Source organism: Aquarana catesbeiana, linkage group LG01 (genome assembly GCF_042186555.1).
Source record: "Aquarana catesbeiana isolate 2022-GZ linkage group LG01, ASM4218655v1, whole genome shotgun sequence".
Taxonomy (NCBI): Eukaryota; Metazoa; Chordata; class Amphibia; order Anura; family Ranidae; genus Aquarana; species Aquarana catesbeiana.
Genome location: NC_133324.1, coordinates 873,002,066 through 873,026,200, shown reverse-complemented (window position 1 = coordinate 873,026,200; position 24,135 = coordinate 873,002,066). Strand labels below are relative to the sequence as shown.

General features: G+C 43.0%; 1 protein-coding gene across 5 annotated transcripts in view; it reads right to left on the bottom strand.

Annotated features, from left to right (window-relative positions):
- Positions 1-24,135, bottom strand: part of CLNK (cytokine dependent hematopoietic cell linker) — a 258,741-nt gene that overhangs the window by 118,895 nt on the left and 115,711 nt on the right. For all 5 annotated transcript variants that reach the window (XM_073610079.1, XM_073610087.1, XM_073610055.1 and 2 more), the window contains 4 exons: positions 11,488-11,585; positions 10,859-10,898; positions 7,801-7,883; positions 4,198-4,243 (listed from right to left, as the gene is read on the bottom strand). In XM_073610079.1, coding sequence (XP_073466180.1) covers positions 4,198-4,243; positions 7,801-7,883; positions 10,859-10,898; positions 11,488-11,585 — 267 coding nt within the window. The remainder of the gene's footprint in view (positions 1-4,197; positions 4,244-7,800; positions 7,884-10,858; positions 10,899-11,487; positions 11,586-24,135) is intronic.

The following is a 24,135-nucleotide window of genomic DNA, read 5'->3' as shown; positions in this document are numbered from 1 at the left end:
TCATATATATGGGGTGTATGTATACCTGGGTGTATTTATACTATTTTCTGTACTAAAATATCTTTTGGAGAGACACGTTCCTATCAGTAATAATTGTTTTAAATATTTTTTTAAATTATTTAGATTTTTTATTTTGTGTCAAAATAGTCCATTGCCGTTTACAAGCAGTTTGTGTCTCTCCCCTTTTTTGACTGTATCTGGTTGTATACTGCAGCCTCTGGATGATTTTACGAGGGTTTGTAGATTTTCTTTTACTCCTTTTGACTAGTTGACTTTGTTCTAAGTTGCATCAAGCTACTTCTGTGTTCTGTGATCAGTATGGTAAGATATTCAGTTCTAACTCAAACATAGGCCCTAAATCAGGTCATACAGGTCATATATTTTTAATTGGTTAAGTTAACAAAATGTACTATCATGTGTGTAAACATAGAACAAGCTATTGATTTAAACAAACAAAAGAAAAACCCTCATATTATCCAGGACTTTTCCAAAGCCTCTCCAATCCTATGGAATGCCCTACCCCAATCTGTCCGCTTATCTCCTACTTTATTAGCTTTCAGACGATCCCTGAAAACCCTTCTTTTCAGAGAAGCCTATCCTACCCACACCTAACAACTGTATTTTCATTTTTTCCATCAGCTCATCCCCCACAGTCATTACCTTATGTTTCCACTTGACCCTCCCTTCTAGATTGTAAGCTCTAACAAGCAGGGTCCTCTGATCCCTCCTGTATTGATTTGTATTGTACTTGTACTGTCTGCCCCCATGTTGTAAAGCGCTGCGCAAACTGTTGGCGCTATATAAATCCTGTATAATAATAATAATAATATTACATGGTTGTTGGTAATGCTGATTGAATTGTCTTTTTGTTTATGGCTAGCTTTACTTGTTCCTTTCTGAAGCATGTAGTACTACTGAAATGTCTATTTTTTTTCTCATGAGTTGACAGACACCTACAGAAGAAGCTAAGCTTCAGGCAAAGGGTAGCATGAACTTGATTGTTTATCAATGAAAAGAACAAAACAGTTATAAATGTCCCTACTGTTGGGAATCTAGCTTAACTACCTGCCTACTGGGCACTTTTAACCCCTTCCTGCCCAGGCCAATTGTGTGGTCATGCAACGTTGTACCCAAATTACATTTTTATCATTTTTATTTCACACAAATAGAGCTTTCTTTTGGTGGTATTTAATCACCACTGGGGATTTTTTTTGTTTGTTAAACAAACAAAAGAACACCCTAAATTTTGAAAAAAAAATCAGTTTTCATAGTTTGTTATTAAATTTTGCGAACAGGTAATTTTTCTCCTTCATTGATGTGTGCTGATGAGGCTGCACTGATGGGCACTGATAGACTGTACTGATGGGCATTGATGAGGTGGCACTGGTGGGCATTGATAGGTGGCATTGATAGGTGGCACTGATGGGAGGCACTGAAGGGCAGTAATAGGCGGCACTGATAGGTAGCACTGATAGGTGGAACTGATGCGCACTGATAGGTGGCACTGATGGGCACTGATAGGTGGCACTGGTGGGCACTGATTGACAGCCCTGTTGTGCACTGGTAGTTGCCACTGGTGGGCACTAGCCATTGATCTTTTTTTTTTTCTTCTCACACTGTCAGCACTAGGAGAAAAAAATAGCTGATTACTGGCTCTGTTTACATCACGTGATCAGCTGTCAGCCAATGACAGCTGATCACGTGGTAAGGGGCTGAGTCTCCTTGACTTGCTGATCACAGAGTGCGCATACCTCTCAAGCATGGGTAGATGTGCATGGACCCCCTCCTGGCAATTTAGGCCCACGCTGTAGACGTCTTTCGGCTATCGCGCGGGCAGGAAGGCCAAACTTTTTTTTCAGCTTTCGATAGATTGGAAAGGGATTCGAACTTTCACCAGTTTTTAATCGCTGTCTGTGCCCCCATTAGGGAGATTCGCCCTCTTTATTTGTCCTGTTTCCCATTATCATTGAAAGTGAAAGCAAAGAAAATCCCAAATGGGTTGTCCCCAGAAAAGTAATAGAGGGGAAATCTTTCATTGGGGACACTAGTTCTGGTGACCTGGGGGTCCCCAAAGAATTCCCTTAAAGCGGTTGTAAACTGCTGGATGTATTTTTTTTTAATTATTATTACCTGCAATATAAAAGCATAATGTGAAACGTACCTGAAAACAAAGCCTTCCAGCGATGCAATGTCAATGCTGGAGGCCACTTCCATCTTCACCCGTCTTGCTTCCAGGTTCATCGACTCCTGCTCTGTGACTGGCTGGAGCCATGATGACATCACTTCTGCACATACACGTGGAAGCCGCTAGGTACGGCACAGGGCTCTGAAGAAATAGCATGGGTGGCCGTTCCTTCAGTGAGCTTGCACCAGTGATGCCACTGGCTGCATGTACAGTAGATATCTCCTAAACAGTGCATGTTTAGGAGATATTTACACTAGCTATAGGTAAGCCTTATTATATGGTTTAACTATAGGTACAATTAATGCTGGCCATACACTATACAAAAAATCGGATGAAATTCGGTCATTTAGATTGTTCGTTCATTTTTCGGCCAGTTAATGGGCACAATTTTGAGCTGAAAAAATTGAAATTTTCTGCAGAACGAACAATAAATTGAAAGGTCAATGTGTTTCCCGTCTGAACTGTCTGCACTAGGTATATGTAAAAAAACAAACAAAAAATGTATTTATTTATGCCCACTGAACGATTTATCGATCAGTACATGATGGCACCATTGTTTGCGCTCACGGCCGAACATTCATTTTTCGAAAATGGGTTCGGCCAATTTTTCGTATAGTGTATGGCCAGCATTAGTGATGGAAGTTTACTTCCTCTTTAATTTGCAGGAATTTCCTCTCACTTTCTGTTTGGCTACGGGACAGGAAGTGAAGCGAAATCTTCCCAATAGGACATAGATGGTGAAAAAAAAATCTGACAGGGATTATAAGCCTTCCTTACTCTATCCAAAATTAAATGAAAAGTTTTGCCTATAGTTCTAATTTTAACATATGTGTGCTGCTTAAAGCCTAACTCCAGCTAATATTTTATTTACTTTTGGTGTGAAGGAGTTCCAATTTTTCTCATGTGTTTGTTCCTGTCTGGGATCCCATTGCAATGATTTTTCCTGTATAAGAAATGACGGGTCTGATTGTCACTTGGCTTAGTAGGCATTCTCAGGAAGTGTGAAGGAGTTCCAATTTTTCTCATATGTTTGTTCCTGTCTGGGACCCCATTGCAATGATTTTTCCTGTACAAGAAATGATGGGTCTGATTGTCACTTGGCTTAGTAGGCATTCACAGGAAGTGAGGAGAAATGTCCCCCCATATGGAAACAACCATGTCAGAGGATTTCACCCCCCCTCCAAAAAAAATTAAACAGCTGGATGTGCGCCCCATACAGTACATGTGTAGATGTTTACACATGCTTGGTATCAACTTTGGAACCAAGAAGGTTATTTAAGGCTAAGTTATTTAAGGCTGACTGTCCTTTGTTCACCTTCACCACATTCTTGGCCATGTGCTGTATTATGGGAAGCAGAGAGTCTTCAGAATACCTGATGTAGTGTTGCAGTGTTGGAGTCCTTACATCAGATCACTGCTAAGTGATCTTCAGCTGTACTGTACCCCTGTGTCCTGAACTATGCTCCTTGTATGCTCTGCTGTACGTGCCCCTGCTGACTTTGCTTTGATCTCTGATTGCCTATTGCTGACCTTTGCCTGCTCCACTTAACTATGCTCTGTATGCTGATTGCTACTGCTCTGCCATTTATTGACATTGGCCTGGCCTGTGACTCCTCATTGCCAACGAGTCATTCATCCTAGCTGGTCCTGTGACTGCACATTTATATAATCTTGTGCTTCACCACCCACATACAGAGGCGTCTGAACTGTTTTCTGCATCTGCTGTGTAACCTGTTAATCTACCAGTGTACATTGTTCCAATTGCCATGGGCATTGCATTGTGGAAATTCACATCTGATGGTCTTTTGAGCTCCAGTCATCACTACAACTTCCATTCCACCAAGCCTGTACTACCCTATCACCTTAAATGAAGCTTGGGTTGGAGAAGCAAGAGAGGTCACCCTCATCATATCAGTCTTCAATCAAAAAAATAACTCAAATTTCATCCATCCAATTAGAGTATCCACAACAAAAATACTGACATTTAAAGTCAATTTTGTGTAATTGTATACCTTGAAATGGAACTGAATCCCTCATTTTACTTTCTGATTCATAATCCTGCAAAGGCAAAAACAAAACGTCATTATTAAACAGATAGCCAGGTAAAAATATGTCTCGAATAAATAGCTTGGATAATTTGAAATGCAAATATACTACTCAGGGCCATCTTAATAGCATCATGGGCCCCTGGATAAAGTAATGCTATGGGGCACCTACAAGCCTGTCCAATTACGCGCCTAATCCTAAGTACAATATTTTCTACCTTCTGCTATGAAACATATCAAATTAGAAAAATGTAAAACATGTCTTCATAAATGTAGGCCAAAATGTATTCTGCTACATGTATTTGGTATAAAAAAATCCCTGAGGGAGTTGTACTCTCTCAGCCCCCCTCCCACCTGTACGCTCGCAGCTCCACTTCACACCTGTACGCTCGCAGTCCCCCTAACACCTGTACGCTCGCAGCCCCCCTCGCACCTGTACGCTTGCAGCCCCCCTCGCACCTGTACGCTTGCAGCCCCCCCCCACACTTTTACTCTTGCAGCTCCCCTCATACCAGTACGCTCTCAGCCCCCCTCACACCTGTACGCTCTCAGCCCCCCCTCACACCTGTACGCTCTCAGCCCCCCTCACACCTGTATGCTCTCAGCCCCCCTCACACCTGTACTCTCTCAGCCCCCCTCACACCTGTATGCTCTCAGCCCCCCTCACACCTGTACGCTCTTAGCCCCCCTCACACCTATACGGTCTCATGCCCCTTCACATGTGTATATATAACACACACTTGTACACAGACACACATACACATGTACACAGGCACACACATGTACACAGGCACACACACACACATGTACAGAGACACACAGGCACACACACACGTACACAGGCTTACATACACACACATGTACAAAGGAACAAGGTCCTCTAGCACCCAAGGTGAAAAAGGCCTTTCTTCTCCTGCATCGATCATTTCCTAACACATCTATTTCATCATGCATGCTATTACCTACAAAATTTGTATAGGACCCTATGTTTGCCCCTAATCAAAAGAGATGTATGTTTTTTTTTTTTTTTAAGATTCATACTTGCCCATTGGCACTTGCCATTCCACCAACCCTGCACTTCTTTATCACCTTAAAAGGAGCTTGGATTGGAGAAGCAAGAGAGGCCACCCTCATCATCTCAATATTTATTCAACTACTATTTAAAAAAATAACTTTGATGCTACATCTGTCCCCCACCATCACAAACACTGGGAACCAAGCAACTGAACACCGCCGATCGCTCAGTTCTCACAGCTCTGTGAGCAGAAAGCTGGGGACTGTCAGACACCGGCTCTCTGCTCTGCCTCCCCATGCTCACTTAAGTGCTGGGCTGTGAAGGGGGCGGGAGTGACTGCCTCAGCCTCTCAATGGCTTGCTGAGAGGCTGAGCCGGGTGTCGGTCAAGGCATGTGGGTGGATCTTGACTCCATTGTCGCAATCTTGCCTGAGCCTGGAGCAGCTCTGTGACATCAGCTGACAGCGTACAAAATGAACTGCACTCCTGTGATCCACAGGAGAAGTACAGCCAAACAAGCTGCTAGGCTTAATCACCCTGAACATTTGTTTCCTCCCTAAGCGGAGGAGTTCTACAAATACTGTATATACTGTAGGTCAAATCACAAGCACAAGGTGATAACACACAGCGCACACCATAACACAACAATAATACTCCATATTCCCATCGCACACATTCCTGGTATAAGCTCTCAAGATTTGGGCGCTGCAGATGCTTCACATGCCTGGCAAAGGGATCCTGCGTGACTCCAAAACGTTGGACCTTTCTTGTTTTGTGATCATGCAATAAACCACTCCTTTGGACGCTACTTTGTGCCGATCCTTGGTGTGCTGGCAAATATCTACACCATAACACAAGATACCTGACAGCATATCACCATGTGTACTCAGAACTATACTACAATTAGTCTAATAATAGCTGAGAATGCAGTTTACAGGGTGATGTGTACAGTGTATATGGAGAGCAAAATGTCCTGTGAACTTTTTACAGTACAATATTCCACACTGTCAAAAGTATATTAACCACATATGCCTCATTCTGTATTACTTCAAGTCGTTTGAGCCAACGATGGAGTGGTGATCATGCAGAGAGGGGCATATATCTGCCCCTTCCTTAGTGTAGTTATAAATTCACCTCCTTGGACCCTGTGTAGCTATATATAGTAGCACCCTATCATCCAGTCACCTATTGACCTCTGCTTTTTTTTGCAGCTAGAAATGCATCTCTATTTTCCTGTGCAAACATGCAGCCAGCTTTCCACACCGCAGCCATTTATATCCCCCCAAACTGTTTATAGATCTAGGATTTTCTATCAACCATCATCCCAGGCCCATCTCTACATTAAGGGCATTTTTACAAAGACTCACACCATCTCCAATTCCCACTCAGGTGTGAAAATCACAGCTTGGCTGCTCTGTCTCACCAAGTCATTGATCACTATCCTCAACAACACTCATAAACGACAAGCTGACAATGTTTTTTTCTTTATCGTTTTGTGTATAAAATGCATGTTTCTTACTGTCACTTCATGACACCCTATGGCTGCCTAAATGGTTTTCCCTGTTTGGGTGAAGTGACTCAACAAGATGTTGCTATCAATTTCAGTCTGTATTACATTAAAATAAAATTATTAATACAATAATTGAAACAAAGTCATCATAATTAATGTAAAAATCACTATACAAATGATAAAAAAATAGGTAAAAAATTATGTAAAACATCAGTCCAAAAGCTTCTACACCAAAAATAAAATAAACAAAAAAATAAACTGTCCACAATGAGTTTCCCTTAAAATATACATATATGGGAACCATTTTATATGCCAAAAATATTTAACTGAATATTTAATTCTGTATAGATTTTTGTCCTCCATTGTAGCAGCAATACAGCTTGGTCCAAGGCACCAGTCAACACAAACCCAGAATACAGATGGAACAATAAACAATATAAAAAAATGAACAATAACATGATGCACCCAATAACATGTACCAGTAATGTGCTGTCCTCTTGAGACAGATGACCAGTGTCTCCAGAGGCACGATTTAAGTGATAATATTAATGCCCCGTACACACGGTCGGATTTTCCGATGGAAAATGTCTGATCGGAGCGTGTTGTCGGAAATTCCGACCGTGTGTGGGCTCCATCGAACATTTTCCATCGGATTTTCCGACACACAAAGTTGGAGAGCAGGAGATAAAATTTTCCAACAACAAAATCCTTTGTCGGAAATTCCAATCGTGTGTACACAAATCTGACGGACAAAGTGCCACGCATGCTCAGAATAAATAAAGAGATGAAAGCTATTGGCCACTGCCCCGTTTATAGTCCCGACGTACGTGTTTTACGTCACCGCGTTCAGAACGATCGGATTTTCCGACAACTTTGTGTGACTGTGTGTATGCAAGACAAGTTTGAGCCAACATCCGTCGGAAAAAATCCTAAGATTTTGTTGTCGGAATGTCCGAACAAAGTCCGACAGTGTGTACGCCCTATAAAGTGTTGTTGTATATCCCTTTTACCGTATTATTTAGAAAATCTAGTACATTTGTCCTTACATTCCTACTGCAGTGGTTCGGAGGGTAATTCTGTGAAGAAAATCTTGGTGGAGTTCTGTGGTCCATTCTGGAATGTTTTTGATCTGCATGAAAACATAAATATTACCTGGTGTGAAATTAAAGACCATTTTTTAATGTATTTCTGACATACTGAAGGGTATCTCTGAATGCAAGATCACAGAAGGCGACCAAAATAATGGAAACACCATGTTAAACATGTCATACCTTTAACTAACTAAATCACACAGTTACAAAGGTGAATAATTTTAGTCCAATTACCAGTTTTTGCCAAATATTAAGTATTTTGTAATAGGAGTATCTAGGGGTGGTTGCTATTGCTGCAGCTGTCAGAGTTTTATGCCCCGTAGACACGATGGGACATTCCGACAACAAAATCCATGGATTTTTTCCGACGGATGTTGGCTCAAACTTGTCTTGCATACCCACGGTCACACAAATCTTGTCGGAAATTCCGAACGTCAAGAACACGGTGACGTACAACATGTACGACAAGTCGAGCAAAAGGAAGTCCAATAGCCAGTTTGGCTCTTCTACTTGATTCCGAGCATGCGTGGAACTTTGTGCGTCGGAATTGTGTACTCACGATCGGAATTTACGACAACGGATTTTGTTGTCGGAAAATTTGAGATCCAGATCTCAAATTTTGTGTGACGGAAATTCCCATGGAAAATGTCCGAGTGGACAAGCTCCCATCGAACATTTTCCATCAGAAAATCCGACCGTGTGTACGGGGCATAACAAATCTATGGCTGCCACGGCTGCTGTTCATATGTAATCACTCATACAGGTGGCTACATGTGAATGGAGCCTCTGTCTGACCCTGGACACAGTCAGTGTGCATCCAGAGTTGGAGTTTCTGCTGAGTTTGGGCCGCACACAAATAGGCCACAGCTAATCAGCCCATTTGTATTCGGCCATTCTACACAGGGGTTGAGTTATTAAAGACATATAGACTATACACTCTGCAAGCTCAGTTGCTCCAGAGCTTAATAAATAAGGTAAAGCTTCACTTTACAAAGAATACTCAATCACATGCAAGGGAAATGATGAAAAAAAAACAGCATTTTTGCTTGCACATGGTTAGATGATGGAAGTCAGCAGAGCTTTCTCTCATTTACTAAGCTCTGGAGCAACTGCATTTGCAAAGTGCAATAGTCTATTTGCCTTTAGTAAATTAACCCCAGAGTGTTGCTGCATTCAGAGGTAGCTATGGGGCTGTTTAAATGTAGACTAATTCAGCACTTTGATATGTGAATTTTTTATTGATTATTTACTTTGACTAACTACTTTGACTAATTCATAGCAGCTGTGCAGCATGTCTAGCAGTGAAAAGGGAAAAAATATTATGAAAAACAATTGTATGTTCTCACCTGGTTTAGTATGTTTCCTCCAGTTGATCTGGATTTTTACGACCCCATAGCTCCCAACTGTCCCTGATTTCGAAGGACTTTCCCTGATTTGGAACAAAGTCCCTCTGTCCCTCTTTCCACCTCATGTGTCCCTCATTTTGGTCTAAATTATATAGTTGTATATAAAATGCACTTTTTCTCTTTCAAAAAGTACTAAACCTTTCATTGCTGCATTTGTCGAATTAAAAAGCCAATATGAAGGAATTGTAGTAGTAAAATAAAGCACTCGTGGGTTTAACTAATCTTTTTTTTGTATAATTCTTCTTTAAGGGGGCATAGCAGGGGGGTGTATTATGCCCAAATACTTTTGCTAATAGGTGTCCCTCGTTTCCATCTCAATAAGTTGGGAGGTATGCAACCCCAAAACAGAGTATTTAGCTATATGGCTTTTGCTCAAATTGGCCTTAAAGCGGAACTTCTTTAAAAAAGAGAAGCCACACTGGTTCACTACCTCCCCCCAGCCTGTAACAGAGTTACAGGTTTTTTTTTTTGGGAGTGAAGGATGAATACCGGCACCCACTCCCAATTCTGCGATCCTCGCAGAGGCAAGGATGGCCTCCCTTGTCCTGTCCTTTCCCACAGCCTCTTGGGACATGTCACATGCCCTAGGAAGCTGAAGGACCATTCACAAAGTGAATGCACATGCACAGTGGGGAGTGAATGCACTTGCACATGCACAGTGGGGAGCTGGTTTTGGTTCCTCAACTGGCCCCCGTATCCAAGATGGCAGCACCAGGGACCTGCAGAGCTCAAAAGAACTTGCTGCAGGAAGACATCGCTGGACCCCAGGTGCTGGTAAGTACCTCGTTTTTAAAGTCAGCAGAGTATTTGTAGCTGCTGACTTTTAAAGAACTAAAAACAAACTGAAGTTCCTGTATCTATAGGCATAGGTTAGACCCTCTTCCAAGCTTTTATTGCTCCCATTGTCACCAAGAAAGAAAGTGAAGGTAATTCCAACATTTTAGGTATGTCAACAGAACAGGAGGTAAGATGAAAGCTTCCATTGGGGACACCTGTATCAGGGACATTGAAGAGGAGAATCCCCCTCACTTTGGGATATTTTATCTAACTTACTGTTGTATCTTAGAGAATATTCTCCAGTGATACACAGGCTGGAAAAAATTAACTGCAAGGAGCTTTTTGCAAAATAATGCAAATATTTTGGCTATTTGCACTTTAGGCGTGATCACCACAGGTTACTATCTAACTGTAACATTTCCCATTAGATCTACCAAAAGGTAGTACAAGGCCTGCCTGACTGGAGAGTTAAGGTAAGTCCTCGCGTTTGAAAGTTTTGGTAAATATAAAATTAATTGTGAAAGGATCTAAATATTGCATTTTATTTTTTTACATTTTTTTTACAAATGACCCCAAATTTAAGCACTGTAAGAAAGAAGATTGTAGCCGTATGTGTACTATAACTTTCTATTGGCTGAGGCAAGGGATTGAAGGAAATGGCCTATTTACTCTCTAAAGTAAATACATTTTTCAGCACTATATAAATAAATGAAATGAATAGTCACTAAAACATGAATTATGAAAAAAACAAATCAGAATGAGATTGTAAGAAAAAGAAAGAAAAAATAATACATAAACAAAGGCACCCAACCGAAGCCACTTTTTATTACCTCTAACTGACTGTGAATCCTTAGGACGAGGGTTATTAATCTGCCAAAAGAGTAAAACAATTAATAATACAATTAAAATGATTAAAATAATACTCTTACAACAATAATAATAATAATACTCTAACTCCTACAAAAGTTGTCATGAAAGAAATATATTTGTTGCTACTGCAGACTTCAAGACATGACAATTGCCTGACTGCCACATTGAACCTCTTTCTTTAATACTTTCAATCTCCTACCAGGAACAGGTATCTCCGATTTTCCTGATCTACATATTTGTTAATATAGGATTAGTTATAGGGCCTTGAAAAACACTGCCGTTGATTAAACTACATTAGAAAATTGCTCCAGTTACAAGTCCCATTTAGTGCACCTACCTACTGCCTGCTTCATATTTTACGTACTTTTTTCATTAATTGCATCAATATCCCTACAAGCACGTGCAGTGACCCACCTCTATACTATTTGTTAATATAATTCAGTGACCTAAAAGATTTGAAAGCCAAAATAATCATAGCAGCCGATTTACTAGAAAAGTAAAAGGATAGTAATGGTAGCCCCCAATATTGCTCATATGACATGATAAGGCATGAACACAAGGACTTCACTTCTCAGTATTTTTATGATACCTTTGTTCTTCTGTTAATGTGCACATGGCTGGTAGCAGCAATCATCTGTGCTTCTGTAGACACTTGACTGTCCGTGTCTGCTCCAAAACATCTTTTATCTGAAAAACAATGATGGACAATTACAGCTAAAAGAACAATTACAGAACATTTTCATAATACATTTTCCCTGCTTTAAATAAGAACTTTTCTAGTTTGGATGGAGAAGAGAAAGGCTAAAATCTCTTTCAGGCGTTTATTCATATCTCCACAGATTTTTCCTCACTTCTTGTTATGTTACTGAGACAGGAAATGTGAAGCTTTTCTCCAGCTGGGAGACAGACAGTAAAAAACAAAAAAAATAAACACTTTGTCAGTGGTAGAACTAGAACCTGGTCTAGTGGAAAAAAATAGTGATAAGATAGGGGAAATAACAACGTTGACAATTTAAAGAATGTGTATATTACCGACTAAACTTAATAAGTTGGGGTTCCCAAAGCCATGGAAAATATACAGAGAAAAGGAAACAAGCCAAGCAGGTTTGTAAAGAAGCTTCAATATGGAACTCTCAGAGGTATAGATAAAACGTTTATTACTTGAAGAAAAGGAAAACAAATAACATGGCAAATGCCAGAAAACAATTAAAGCTTCACCAATATAGTTAAAGGGGTTGTAAACCTTCGTGTTTGTTTACCTTAATGCATCTTATGCATCATACCTCCCAACTATTGAACTTCAGAATGAGGGACACTTGAGAAAGGGAGTAACCTTGCATAGCGAGCTGTGGCAAATGTGGGCGTGGTCAAACTTCTGACAGTGGGAGGAGCTTAATGGGCATCATTAAATAAAACTCGGGCTTCCTTGTACCTATAAAATATGCTTTTATTATTGTTCCACAAGCAAGAGTCTCATGGATACATACAAACCCCAACACATTCATTTAAAAAAAAGGATAAAAGCATGCAGTGTTTGGAGTACATTACGTACAGAGTGCAAAGTTCTGGGATGAGCTATGTACAGAGTGTAGGGTTCTGGAATGAGCTATGTACAGAGTGCTGGGATGAGCTATGTACAGAGTGCAGGGTTCTGAGAAGAGCTATGTACAGAGTGCAGGGTTGTAAAATGAGCTATGTACAGAGTGCAGGGTTCTGGGAAGAGCTATGTATAGAGTGCAGAGTTCTGGGATGAGCTATGTACAGAGTGCAGAGTTCTGGGATGAGCTATGTACAGAGTGCAGAGTTCTGGGATGAGCTATGTACAGAGTGCAGAGTTCTGGGATCAACTGCATACAGAGTGCAGGGTTCTGGGATGAGCTGCATGCAGAGTGCAGGGTTCTGGGATGAGCTATGTACAAAGTGCAGGGTTCTGGGATGAGCTATGTACAGAGTGCAGGGTTCTGAGATGAGCTATGTACAGAGTGCAGGGTTCTGGGATGAGCTATGTACAGAGTGCAGGGTTCTGGCATGAGCTATGTACAGAGTGCAGGGTTCTGGCATGAGCTATGTACAGAGTGCAGGGTTCTGGGATGAGCTATGTACAGAGTGCAGGGTTCTGGGATGAGCTATGTACAGAGTGCAGGTTTCTGGGATGAGCTATGTACAGAGTGCAGGGTTCTGGGATGAGCTATATAAAGGGTGCAGGGTTCTGAGATGAGCTATATACAGGGTCCAGGGTTCTGAGATGAGCTATATACAGGGTGCAGGGTTCTGAGATGAGCTATATACAGGGTGCAGGGTACTGGGGTGAGCTATGTACAGAGTGCAAGGTTCTGGGATGAGCTGCGTACAGAGTGCAGGGTTCTGGGATGAGCTGCGTACAAAGTGCAGGGTTCTGGGATGAGATAAGTACACAGTGCAGGGTTCTGGGATGAGCTATGTACAGAGTGCAGGGTTCTGGGATGAGCTATGTACAGAGTGCAGGGTCCTGGGATGAGCTGTGTACAGAGTGCAGGGTTCTGGGATGAGCTATGTACAGAGTGCAGGGTTCTGAGATGAGCTATATACAGGGTGCAGGGTTATGGGATGAGCTATATACAGGGTGCATGGTTCTGAGATTAGCTAAATACAGGGTGCAGGGTACTGGGATGAGCTATATACAGGGTGCAGCAGAGGAGTAATTAGAACCTTCAGGGCCCTGGTACAAGAAACCATGAAGGGCCCCCGACCTCCGGCCTGAGCCATTGCCCCCAAGCCCAGAGCCCTTCCCACTGATCCCACGATCCTTCATGGTCCCACAGCGGATCCCTTTCACATGTTGTGCAGTCCTGCAGTCTTGGGCCCCGCCATGGTGGCAGAAGGCCAGGGCCAAGTTGCAAGTGCAACCTTTGCTGGTAGTTCCGCCAGTCGTGTCAGTGTGGACTGTGAATGGTGTCAGTCAGTAGGGCAGTGGACATGGTCAGTAGAGCAGCTGAAGTGGTCAGTAGGGCACTGGACGTGGTCAGTATAGCAGTGAACGTGGTCAGTAGGGTATTGGATATTGTCAGTAGAGCAGTGGTCATGGTCAGTAAAGCAGTGGACATGGTCAGTAGGGCAGTGGATATTGTCAGTAGGGCAGTGGACGTGGTCAATAGGGCAGTGAACATGGTCAGCAGGGCAGTGGACATGGTCAGTAGAGCAGTTGAAGTGGTCAGTAGGGCAGTGGTCGTGGTCAGTATAGCAGTGAATGTGGTCAGTAGGGTAGTGGATATTGTCAGTAGAGCAGTGGACATGGTCAGTAGAGCAGTGGATATGGTTAGTAGAGCTTTGGACATAGTCAGTAGAGCAGTGGTCATGGTCAGTAAAGCAGTGGACATGGTCAGTAGGGCAGTGGACGTGGTCAATAGGGCAGTGGACATGGTCAGCAGGGCAGTGGACATGGTCAGTAGAGCAGTGGACATAATCAGTAGAGCAGTGGTCATGGTCAGTAGAGCAGTGGTCATGGTCAGTAAAGCAGTGGACATAGTCAGTAGGGCAGTGGATATTGTCAGTAGGGCAATAGACATGGTCAATAGGGCAGTGGTCATGGTCAGTAGAGCAGTGGTCATGGTCAGTAAAGCAGTGGACATAGTCAGTAGGGCAGTGGATATTGTCAGTAGGGCAATAGACATGGTCAATAGGGCAGTGGACATGGTCAGTAGGGCAGTGGATATTGTCAGTAGGGCAGTGGATATTGTCAGTAGGGCAGTGGATATTGTCAGTAGGGCAGTGGATATTGTCAGTAGGGCAGTGGACATGGTCAGCAGGGCAGTGGATTTGGTCAGTAGGGCAGTGGACATGGTCAGTAGAGCAGTGGACGTGGACAGTAGGGTAGTGGACGTGGTCAGTGGACTTGGTCAGTAGAGCAGTATACATGGCCAGTAGAGCAGTAGACATGGCCAGTAGAGCAGTGGACATAATCAGTAGGGCAGTGGATGGGATCAGTAGTTTTTAATTTTTGTTATTTTATTGTTTTATTATTTTTTACCATTATATTTTATTTTACAATTTTATTTTTTAGAGTTTTTGATGGGAGTTGGTGGCAGTGGAGGGCAGTATGATGGGAAGGGTGGCAGTGGAGGGCAGTATGATGGGGTGGAGGGCAGTATGATGGGAGGGGGTGTCAGTGGAGGGCAGTATGATGGGAGGGGTGGCAGTGGAAGGCAGTATGATGGGAGGGGAGGCAGTGGAGGGCAGTATGATGGGGTGGAGGGCAGTATGATGGGAGGGGAGGTAATAGAGGGCAGTATGATGGGAGGAGGTGGTAGTGGAGGGCAATATAATGGGAGGGGGGTTGGTGGAGGGCAGTATGATGGGAGGGGTGGTAGTGGATGGCAGTATGATGGGAGGGGGTGGTAGTGGAGGGCAGTATGATGGGATGGGGGTGAGTGGAGGGCAATATGATGGGAGGGGTGGTAGTGGAGGGCAGTATGATGGGAGGTGTGGTAGTGGAGGGCAGTGTGATGGGAGGGGTGGTAGCGAAGGGCAGTATGATGGGAGGGGTGGTAGTGGAGGGCAGTATAATTGGAGGGGGGTTAGTGGAGGGCAGTATGATGGAAGGGGTGGTAGTGAGGGCAGTATGATGTGAGGGGTGGTAGTGGAGGGCAGTATAATGGGAGGGGGGTTAGTGGAGGGCAGTATAATGGGAGGGGGGCAGTATAATGGGGGGTAGTGGAGGGCAGCATGGGGGGACTGTACAGCATGACTGGAGGGGGGAAGTGTATGGGAGGGAGCAGAGTGACCATGAGCTTCCTCAGGGCAGTGCAGGGAGCATTTCTCCTACCTTTCTTCCAGTGGCAGGAACAGCCTTCAGGGAAGACACAGAGTCGGGGGGCGGAATCGAGGGCAGAGCTTAGGCGCGAGGAGGATGAATCCTCCTCCGTCTTGCTCTGAATGCTAGGGCTCTGCTCTCTTCCTTGTCGTGACGTCATTGGTTGTTAGACGCCAGGCGGGCCATGTCTAGCAACCAGTTGTTTTGGTAGTGAGCCAGGCAGCGTCTGGGGGTGAAATAAAGCGGGTCTCAGCCAGAACTAGTACAGCGGGCAGTGAGGGACAGTGGCGATGCGGCGTAATATTTTAGGGGGCATCAGATCGGCCAAGGGGGCAATTCCGGGACATTGTATTGTCCCGGAATGAAGGTGCCCAGGACACAGGACAGACCTCCCACAGCGGGACTTTCATGGGCAATCCGGGATGGTTGGGAGGTATGTATGCATTAAAGTTAAAAGACACCTGGCAGTGACCGGCCCCCAGCCCGCCCCCCGTTTTAATTACCTGAGCCCTGGAACGGGGACGCACTGTTTCTCTGACCGGGGTTCTCGGCTCTTGATTGGATAGATTGATAGCAATGCAGCCATTGGCTCCCGCTGCTGTCAATCAAATCCAATGACGCGGGCAGCGGGGGGGCGGGGCCGAGTCATACATTCGGTGGCTATGGACGCCGAATGCTGGACTCGGGAGCGCGTCCGCAAGGTAACCCCCTCGGGAGAGTGTTTCTCCAAGGGGGTTATCTGATGTGGGGAGGAGCCGCGAGAGCCGCCGGGGGACCCCAGAAGACGAGGTTCGAAGCCACTCTGTGCTAAACGAGCTGTACAGTGGAGGTAAGTATGATTATTTATAAAAGTATGATTATTTATAAAAAAATTAAATAAAAACGAACCCTTACAATCACTTTAAAACATCATGATAAAGTTGTCACAATTAAAAGAAAGGAGATAAAGCAGCCCGGGCTCACTTGCATACACACTAACACTCTTCATGCATATGGGGGAGGGGTGGGTATTAAACTTTTTGGTGAAATGATGAGTTCACAACTATGTTCAAATGCAAGTTCCCCCCCCTCCAAAGTACTGGCCTAGTTTTTCAAAAGTTGTTAATTTTTATAAATTTGGTTGTTTGATGGTCGTAGTCAGATATTCCAGAGGGTAGTATTGGGGGCATTAGTGGTAGGTTAACCAAACCACAAAAACACAAGGTGAGTATAGTAGCAAGTCCTAGTTGCAATCTCGAAACACCCAATACGAGGACAATATGCGACCGGTCTAAACTATATGGCATGTTCACCAATGCCAGGAGCATGGCGGACAAGATGGGTGAACTAGAGATACGAGGAGGATTTGGATTTTGCAGGAAGTTCAGAGACCTGGTTCAACAGCTCTCATGATTGTCTGGCAAACATTCAAGGGTATACCCTATACCGCAAGGATAGAGAGGGTAAAAAAGGGGGAGGGGTATGCCTATATATCAAGAATAATGTACAAGTGAATGTGAGAGATGACATCACTGAGGGAGCTAGAGAGGAGGTGGAATCCTTATGGGTAGAGCTTCAAAGGGATGAAGCTAAGGGGAAAATAATACTGGGAGTATGCTATAGGCCCCCTAACCTGAGGGAGGAAGTGGAGACAGATCTCCTATCACAATTTGGATTAGCAGCAAGGATGGGAAGTGTTATCATAATGGGGGATTTTAATTATCCAGACATAGACTGGGCGGAGGGAACCGCGCATTCATTTAAGTCTCGCCAGTTCCTTAATGTCTTGCAGGACAATTTTATGGGTCAGATGGTAGACGCACCAACTAGAAATAAAACATTACTGGATCTACTGATTACCAACAATACAGACCTGATCATGGATGTGGAAATACGGGGCAATTTAGGTAACAGCGATCACAGGTCAATTAGTTTCAGTATAAATCACACAAATAGGAAACATAAAGGGAATACAAAGACACTGAATTTCAAAAGAGCCAACTTCCCTAAACTACAAACCTTGCTAAAAGGCATAAATTGGGATAAAATATTAGGAACAAAGAATACGGAGGAGAGATGGGTTTGCTTTAAATAAGGGCATTAGCCAATGTATCCCACTGGGTAATAAATTTAAAAGAGCGAACAAAAGTCCTGGATGGCTTAACTCCAATGTAAAAATGCATATAAAAGCAAAGGAGAAGGCCTTCAAAAAATACAAGGTTGAGGGATCATCCTCAGCATTCAGACTTTATAAAGAATGCAACAAGAAATGTAAGGGTGCAATTAGGACAGCTAAGATAGAACATGAAAGACACATAGCGGAGGAGAGCAAAAAAATCCCAAGAAATTCTTTAAGTATGTAAACAGTAAAAAAGGGAGGACAGACCATATTGGCCCCATAAAGAATGAGGAAGGACATCTGGTTACAAAGGATCAGGAGATGGCGAAGGTATTGAATTTATTCTTCTCCTCAGTCTTCAAGAGTGAATCGGGGGGCTTCAGTAACCAAAACTGCAGTGTTTATCCTCATGACACAACACAGGAAGCTCCTCCATGGTTAACAGAGGACAGAATTAAAATTAGACTTGAGAAACTTAACATTAATAAATCACCGGGACCAGATGGCTTGCATCCGAGGGTACTTAGGGAACTCAGTCAAGTGATTGCCAGACCGCTGTTCCTAATTTTTACAGACAGTCTACTGACTGGAATGGTACCAGCTGATTGGAGAAAAGCCAATGTAGCACCAATATTTAAAAAGGGCCCAAAATACATCCCTGGGAATTACAGACCAGTTAGCCTAACATCAATAGTATGTAAACTCTTGGAGGGGATGATAAGGGACTATATACAAGATTTTAGTAATAAGAATGGTATCATTAGCAGTAATCAGCATGGATTCATGAAGAATCGTTCTTGCCAAACCAATCTATTAACCTTCTATGTGGAGGTGAGTTACCATCTAGATAAAGGAAGGCCCGTAGACGTGGTGTATCTGGATTTTGCAAAAGCATTTGACACAATTCCCCAAAAACCTTTACTGTACAAAATAAGGTCCTTTGGCATGGACCATAGGGTGAGTACATGGATTGAAAACTGGCTACGAGGGCGAGTTCAGAGGGTGGTGATAAATGGGGAGTACTCAGAATGGTCAGGGGTGGGTAGTGGGGTTCCCCAGGGTTCTGTGCTGGGACCAATCCTATTTAATTTGTTCATAAATGATCTGGAGGATGTGATAAACAGTTCAATCTCTGTATTTGCAGACGATACTAAGCTAAGCAGGGCAATAACTTCTTCGCAGGATGTGGAAACCTTGCAAAAAGACCTGAACAAATTAATGGGGTGGGCGACTACATGGCAAATGAGGTTCAATGTAGAAAAATGTAAAATAATGCATTTGGGTGGCAAAAATATGAATGCAATCTATACACTGGGGGGAGAACCTCTGGGGGAATCTAGGATGGAAAAGGACCTGGGGGTCCTAGTAGATGATAGGCTCAGCAATGGCAGGCAATGCCAAGCTGCTGCTAACAAAGCAAACAAAATATTGGCATGCATTAAAAAGGTGATCAACTCCAGAGATAAAACGATAATTCTCCCACTCTACAAGGCTCTGGTCCGGCCGCACCTGGATTATGATGTCCAGTTCTGGGCACCAGTCTTCAGGAAGGATGTACTGGAAATTGAGCGAGTACAAAGAAGGGCAACAAAGCTAATAAAGGGTCTGGAGAACATTAGTTATGAGGAAAGGTTGCGAGCACTGAACTTATTCTCTCTGGAGAAGAGACGCTTGAGAGGGGATTTTATTTCAATATACAAATACCGTACTGGTGACCCCACAATAGGGATAAAACTTTTTCGCAGAAGAGAGTTTAACAAGACTCGTGGCCACTCATTAAAATTAGAAGAAAAGAGGTTTAACCTTAAACTACGTAGAGGGTTCTTTACTGTAAGAGCGGCAAGAATGTGGAATTCCCTTCTACAGGCAGTGGTCTCAGCGTGGAGCATTGATAGTTTCAAGAAACTATTAGATAAGCACCTGAATGACCGCAACATACAGGGATATATAATGTAATACTGACACATAATCACACACATAGGTTGGACTTGATGGACTTGTGTCTTTTTTCAACCTCACCTACATGTAACTATGTAACTATGTAACTTGATGTTGAAAGTCTAAAATCAGCCTCCGGTGACACCAGGTATAAATATGCCGGAAATTCAGGAATCCCCTGAGTATAGATGAGGTAGTGGTATCACAGTGTGAAAACCAGGAATATCAGTTTGGGAACTCAGCATTGTAATTAAGTCAGTAGTAAGAAAGGAAGTTACTGACATATGTATATATATGGATGAGCTTAGAAATACGATGGACATCTGGACTTGGCTATGAGAGAACATGAGGTGTAGGTATAGGTAGCAAGGAGCTACCACGGATGGAGGATAGAAAACTTAGCATATATATTGCATAAGATGGATTGCGAATGACGGAACTACAGTGTCCCCTGAAACAATCTCACCCGCCGTGCTGCTTGCTTCCGTAAGCCGATACCATTTAGCTCTTCAAGTGTCCAACAAGCTGGTCTCTGGGTCAGTTCAGGTAGTTGAAACAATCATCCAGAAAGATGTGTTGATTAAAGCTTTTCCTGGCTGTAGATGTAGATGTACACTGGTTCTCACTGATGTCCACCCCGCTCCGTGCGGTGATGAGTGGAGCAGATAGAGGCTTCATGTGTGTGGCCGCAAGGCTGGGCTGCCAAACACCATAATATTTATGCATTTCTCTCAGCTGTGTGAGCTTCGTCAGAACGATGCAATGGACTGGTCAATGGGCTTATAATGGGGATGCTCCTCTCTATTTAAAGTTGTGCCCTTAAAGGGCCACTGCATTTCTATATAGGTGTTCAATCTTAAAAAAATAATAATAAGTGAATCAAACAGTGCAATTACATTTCAAAGTGCTATGAAAAATAGTACTGTGAATTTTTGGCTAATTAGTTGATAGGTGAAAAACATTCATTCCAAACATTCCTATCATCAGATATAGGCTAAGGTTGGGAAATTTGAGCATGATTGAAAGTTTTACTGAAGAGGAGGAGAGATAACATGGGGGGGAGATCATAGACCTGGCCTAGTGCCAATAAAGTTTGTTGTTGCTCAGCAAAAACCAGAGTGGTGTGCAGCCTAAATTCTCGTGTTCTATGGGAAGGAGGCAGATCATGGATAATATCTGCAGTTGGTTGCTGTTTAGTTGCCTGCAGTGGTGTTTGGCATCCCAAGACATGCATACCAAGGCAGTTCTTCGCAGACTAACTTCAGTAACATAGCTACATTTTTTGTCCAACTGATACCAGTGGGGTAGCAATTTTCCTTACAGTGGCACCACCAACACAGGGGCATTTACTCCCTACACCGAAGCTGTGCCATTTCCATCTTCATCACTGTCAGCCCTTTATATTGGCTCTGCTAATAAACGCTTCCGTTAGCTGCTGTGTGACACAACTATTGCCACTATTTTGATGCATGCTAAAACTATTACAAACGTTTTTGACGCTCTAAGCACAGTGCTATTCATCTCTCCCCCACTGTTTCCAATATCTCACCCCCATTCTCAGGCCCACTGATTTAAAAGAGTTCCCAGATATGGCCATGGAACATAATCTTACCTACAGCCTACAGCACAACTTCAACAATTAAAAAAAAAACCCTGCTGCCTAAGCAGATCCAGATTTTTTCTATATACTAATTGAACCATATAGTTGTATAGTTGAATGATAGCTGCGTACAGATGCTATAGTAGCCTTTGTTGATGGAGTCTGATATTAAGACAGATAGCTGATCCCCTCTGCTTTTTTTAACAGTGTTTTACATGTCGTTAAATCGTTCACACCCCTCCTCCAATGACATCTTGCTCTCTAGCTCCCTTGTTTCTCCTCCCATGCTTGCCTCCAGGAGTCTCTCCCATCCCTTGAACTCCCTACCCCAGTATGTCCGGTTATCTCCTACCCTGTTTGCCTTTAGGCAATCCCTGAAAACTCATTTATTCAAGGAAACCTACTCCACCTCCACCTAAAGCCAGCCATAGACAGAGAGATTTTCTTTCCTGTAACCACCAGATTCCCCCATCAACACTTACTGAGACTTCACCTTGTGCAGTCCCATTGTGTTCTCCCGGCGGGAGGGCGGTGGAAGCTGTGCTTACTGGGAAAACATAGTGATTATTCTTAGCAGCTATAACAGCTGCTAGCAATCACATGGAAAATCCGACAGGCTGGTCGTACCCAAGTTGATTGATCAATCAACTTGGGTACATTCAGCCTGCACATACATGGTTCGCAATCATCAGGAACCGGTTGAGATTCGAACCATCTATGGCCAGCTTAAAACCTGTACTTCAACCAACTCCATCAGCTCATCCCCCACAGCTATTACATTTTGTACCACCTCCCTATCCTTTTTAACCCCTTCCCGACCAGCCGCTGCACTGCTGTGGCTCTTGTCGGCAATTGTTTTACATCACAAGCAAAGTAGAGTAAACAGGGTCACTTATCCGGCGTTTCAATCTATATGAGGGTTAATTACTCTTAATAAAAAGTTGGTAAAACTAGCAGCCACTATATTAATACAATACATCATAGTCCATAAGCCATAAAGGTTATTCTAAAAAGTCCTTAACCGCTTCCCGACCGCCGCGTGAATATTTACGTCGGCAGAATAGCATGGACAGGCAAATTGGCGTATAGGTACGTCCCTTTAAATTGCTGCCATGAGCTCAGGGAGTGTGATCGCGGGTCCTGCGAACTCGATGTCCGCAGGGATACCCGCGATCGTCTCATGGAGAGGAAGGACGGGGAAATGCTGATGTAAACAGGCATTTCCTCGTTCTGCCTAATGACACTGATCACAGCTCCCTGTGATCAGGAGCGGTGATCAGTGTCGTGTCACACATAGCCCACCCCCCTACAGTTAGAATCACTCCCTAGGACACACTTAACTCATGCAGCACCCCCTCCTGGTTAACCCCTTCACTGCCAGTCACATTTACACAGTAATCAATGCATTTCTGATCGCTGTATAAATGTGAATGGTCCCAAAATAGCGCCAAAAGTGTCCGATCTATCTGCCATTATGTCGCAGTCACGATAAAAAATCGCTGATCGCCGCTATTACTAGTAAAAAAAAATTATTAATAAAAATGCCATAAAACTATCCCGTATTTTGCAGATGCTATAACTTTTGCCAAAACCAATCAATAAATGCATATTGCGATTTTTTTTTACCAAAAATATGTAGAATAATACGTATCAGCCTAAACTGAGGAAAAAAAAATGTTTTTTTATATATTTTTGGGGGATATTTATTATAGCAAAAAGTAAAAAAAAGTAAAAAATAATGCGTTTTTTCAAAATTGTTGCTCTTTTTTTTGTTTATAGCGCAAAAAATAAAAACCGCAGAGGTGATCAAATACCACCAAAAGAAAGCTCTATTTGTAGGGAAAAAAGGACGTCAATTTTGTTAGGGAGCCACGTCGCACGACCGCGCAATTGTCAGTTATATCAAAGCAGTGCCGGAACGCAAAAAGTGCTCTGGTCTTTGGCCAGCCAAATGGTCCGGGGCTGAAGTGGTTAAGGCAAAGCAGCGCTTTAAAATGATATGTTGTGCACCGTTAGGTGACAATAGTGAAAAAAACACCAAGTGAGACAAATACGGTCTAAGTGCTTGGGCGACAGTTCATGGGAAATTGTCAGGTGTATGGAGAATCCACCTTCACCGCCCCACGTGATTCCACTCCCCTAGGAGTTGCACTTACCAGAATTATGTCAAATCACACTTTGGATATGTTATGCCCAGACAAATAATATCAAGGGGTTATCTTCTAGGATATCTCAAATAGTTCACCGAGACAATGGATTGGTGCACTGTCTCCAATTCACATTATTCTCACTCCTATGGTCATGAACAGTTCCATGGGCTCAATCATAAAGGAAAACAATCCTCATAGCATAACTCTGTTAAAATTTTATTGTATAACAACTCCCCCCTTAACCCTATGCACTTACAAACAATGGTTAAAAGAAAGCATTCAGTAAAACATCTCACTGTGTACCGTCACTCGATACTCTCTCACCGATTGTGAAGATCTGTTCGTCTGCGGTGATTCCCGGGAGGAGATCCAAACAGTAGACTAGTGCAGCAAGCCGTGTGGTCACGCCGTGTGTTTTGCATCAATCCGCATCACTAAGATACTTTGTTCATGAATACAATTTTATTTTGAATTGATCAGATTATGAGATTACATTGTGGAAACAGAGATGCGATTGATAACTTACGATAGTAAGTTACACCGGTATATTAACTATTGACCTAAAACCACTTCCCTGTGTAGAGCATATTATTGTCGTCTATAGATTGATTACCTCTATAAATCCTTCATTTATCAAAGCATGTATGGTCAGCAAAATCGCT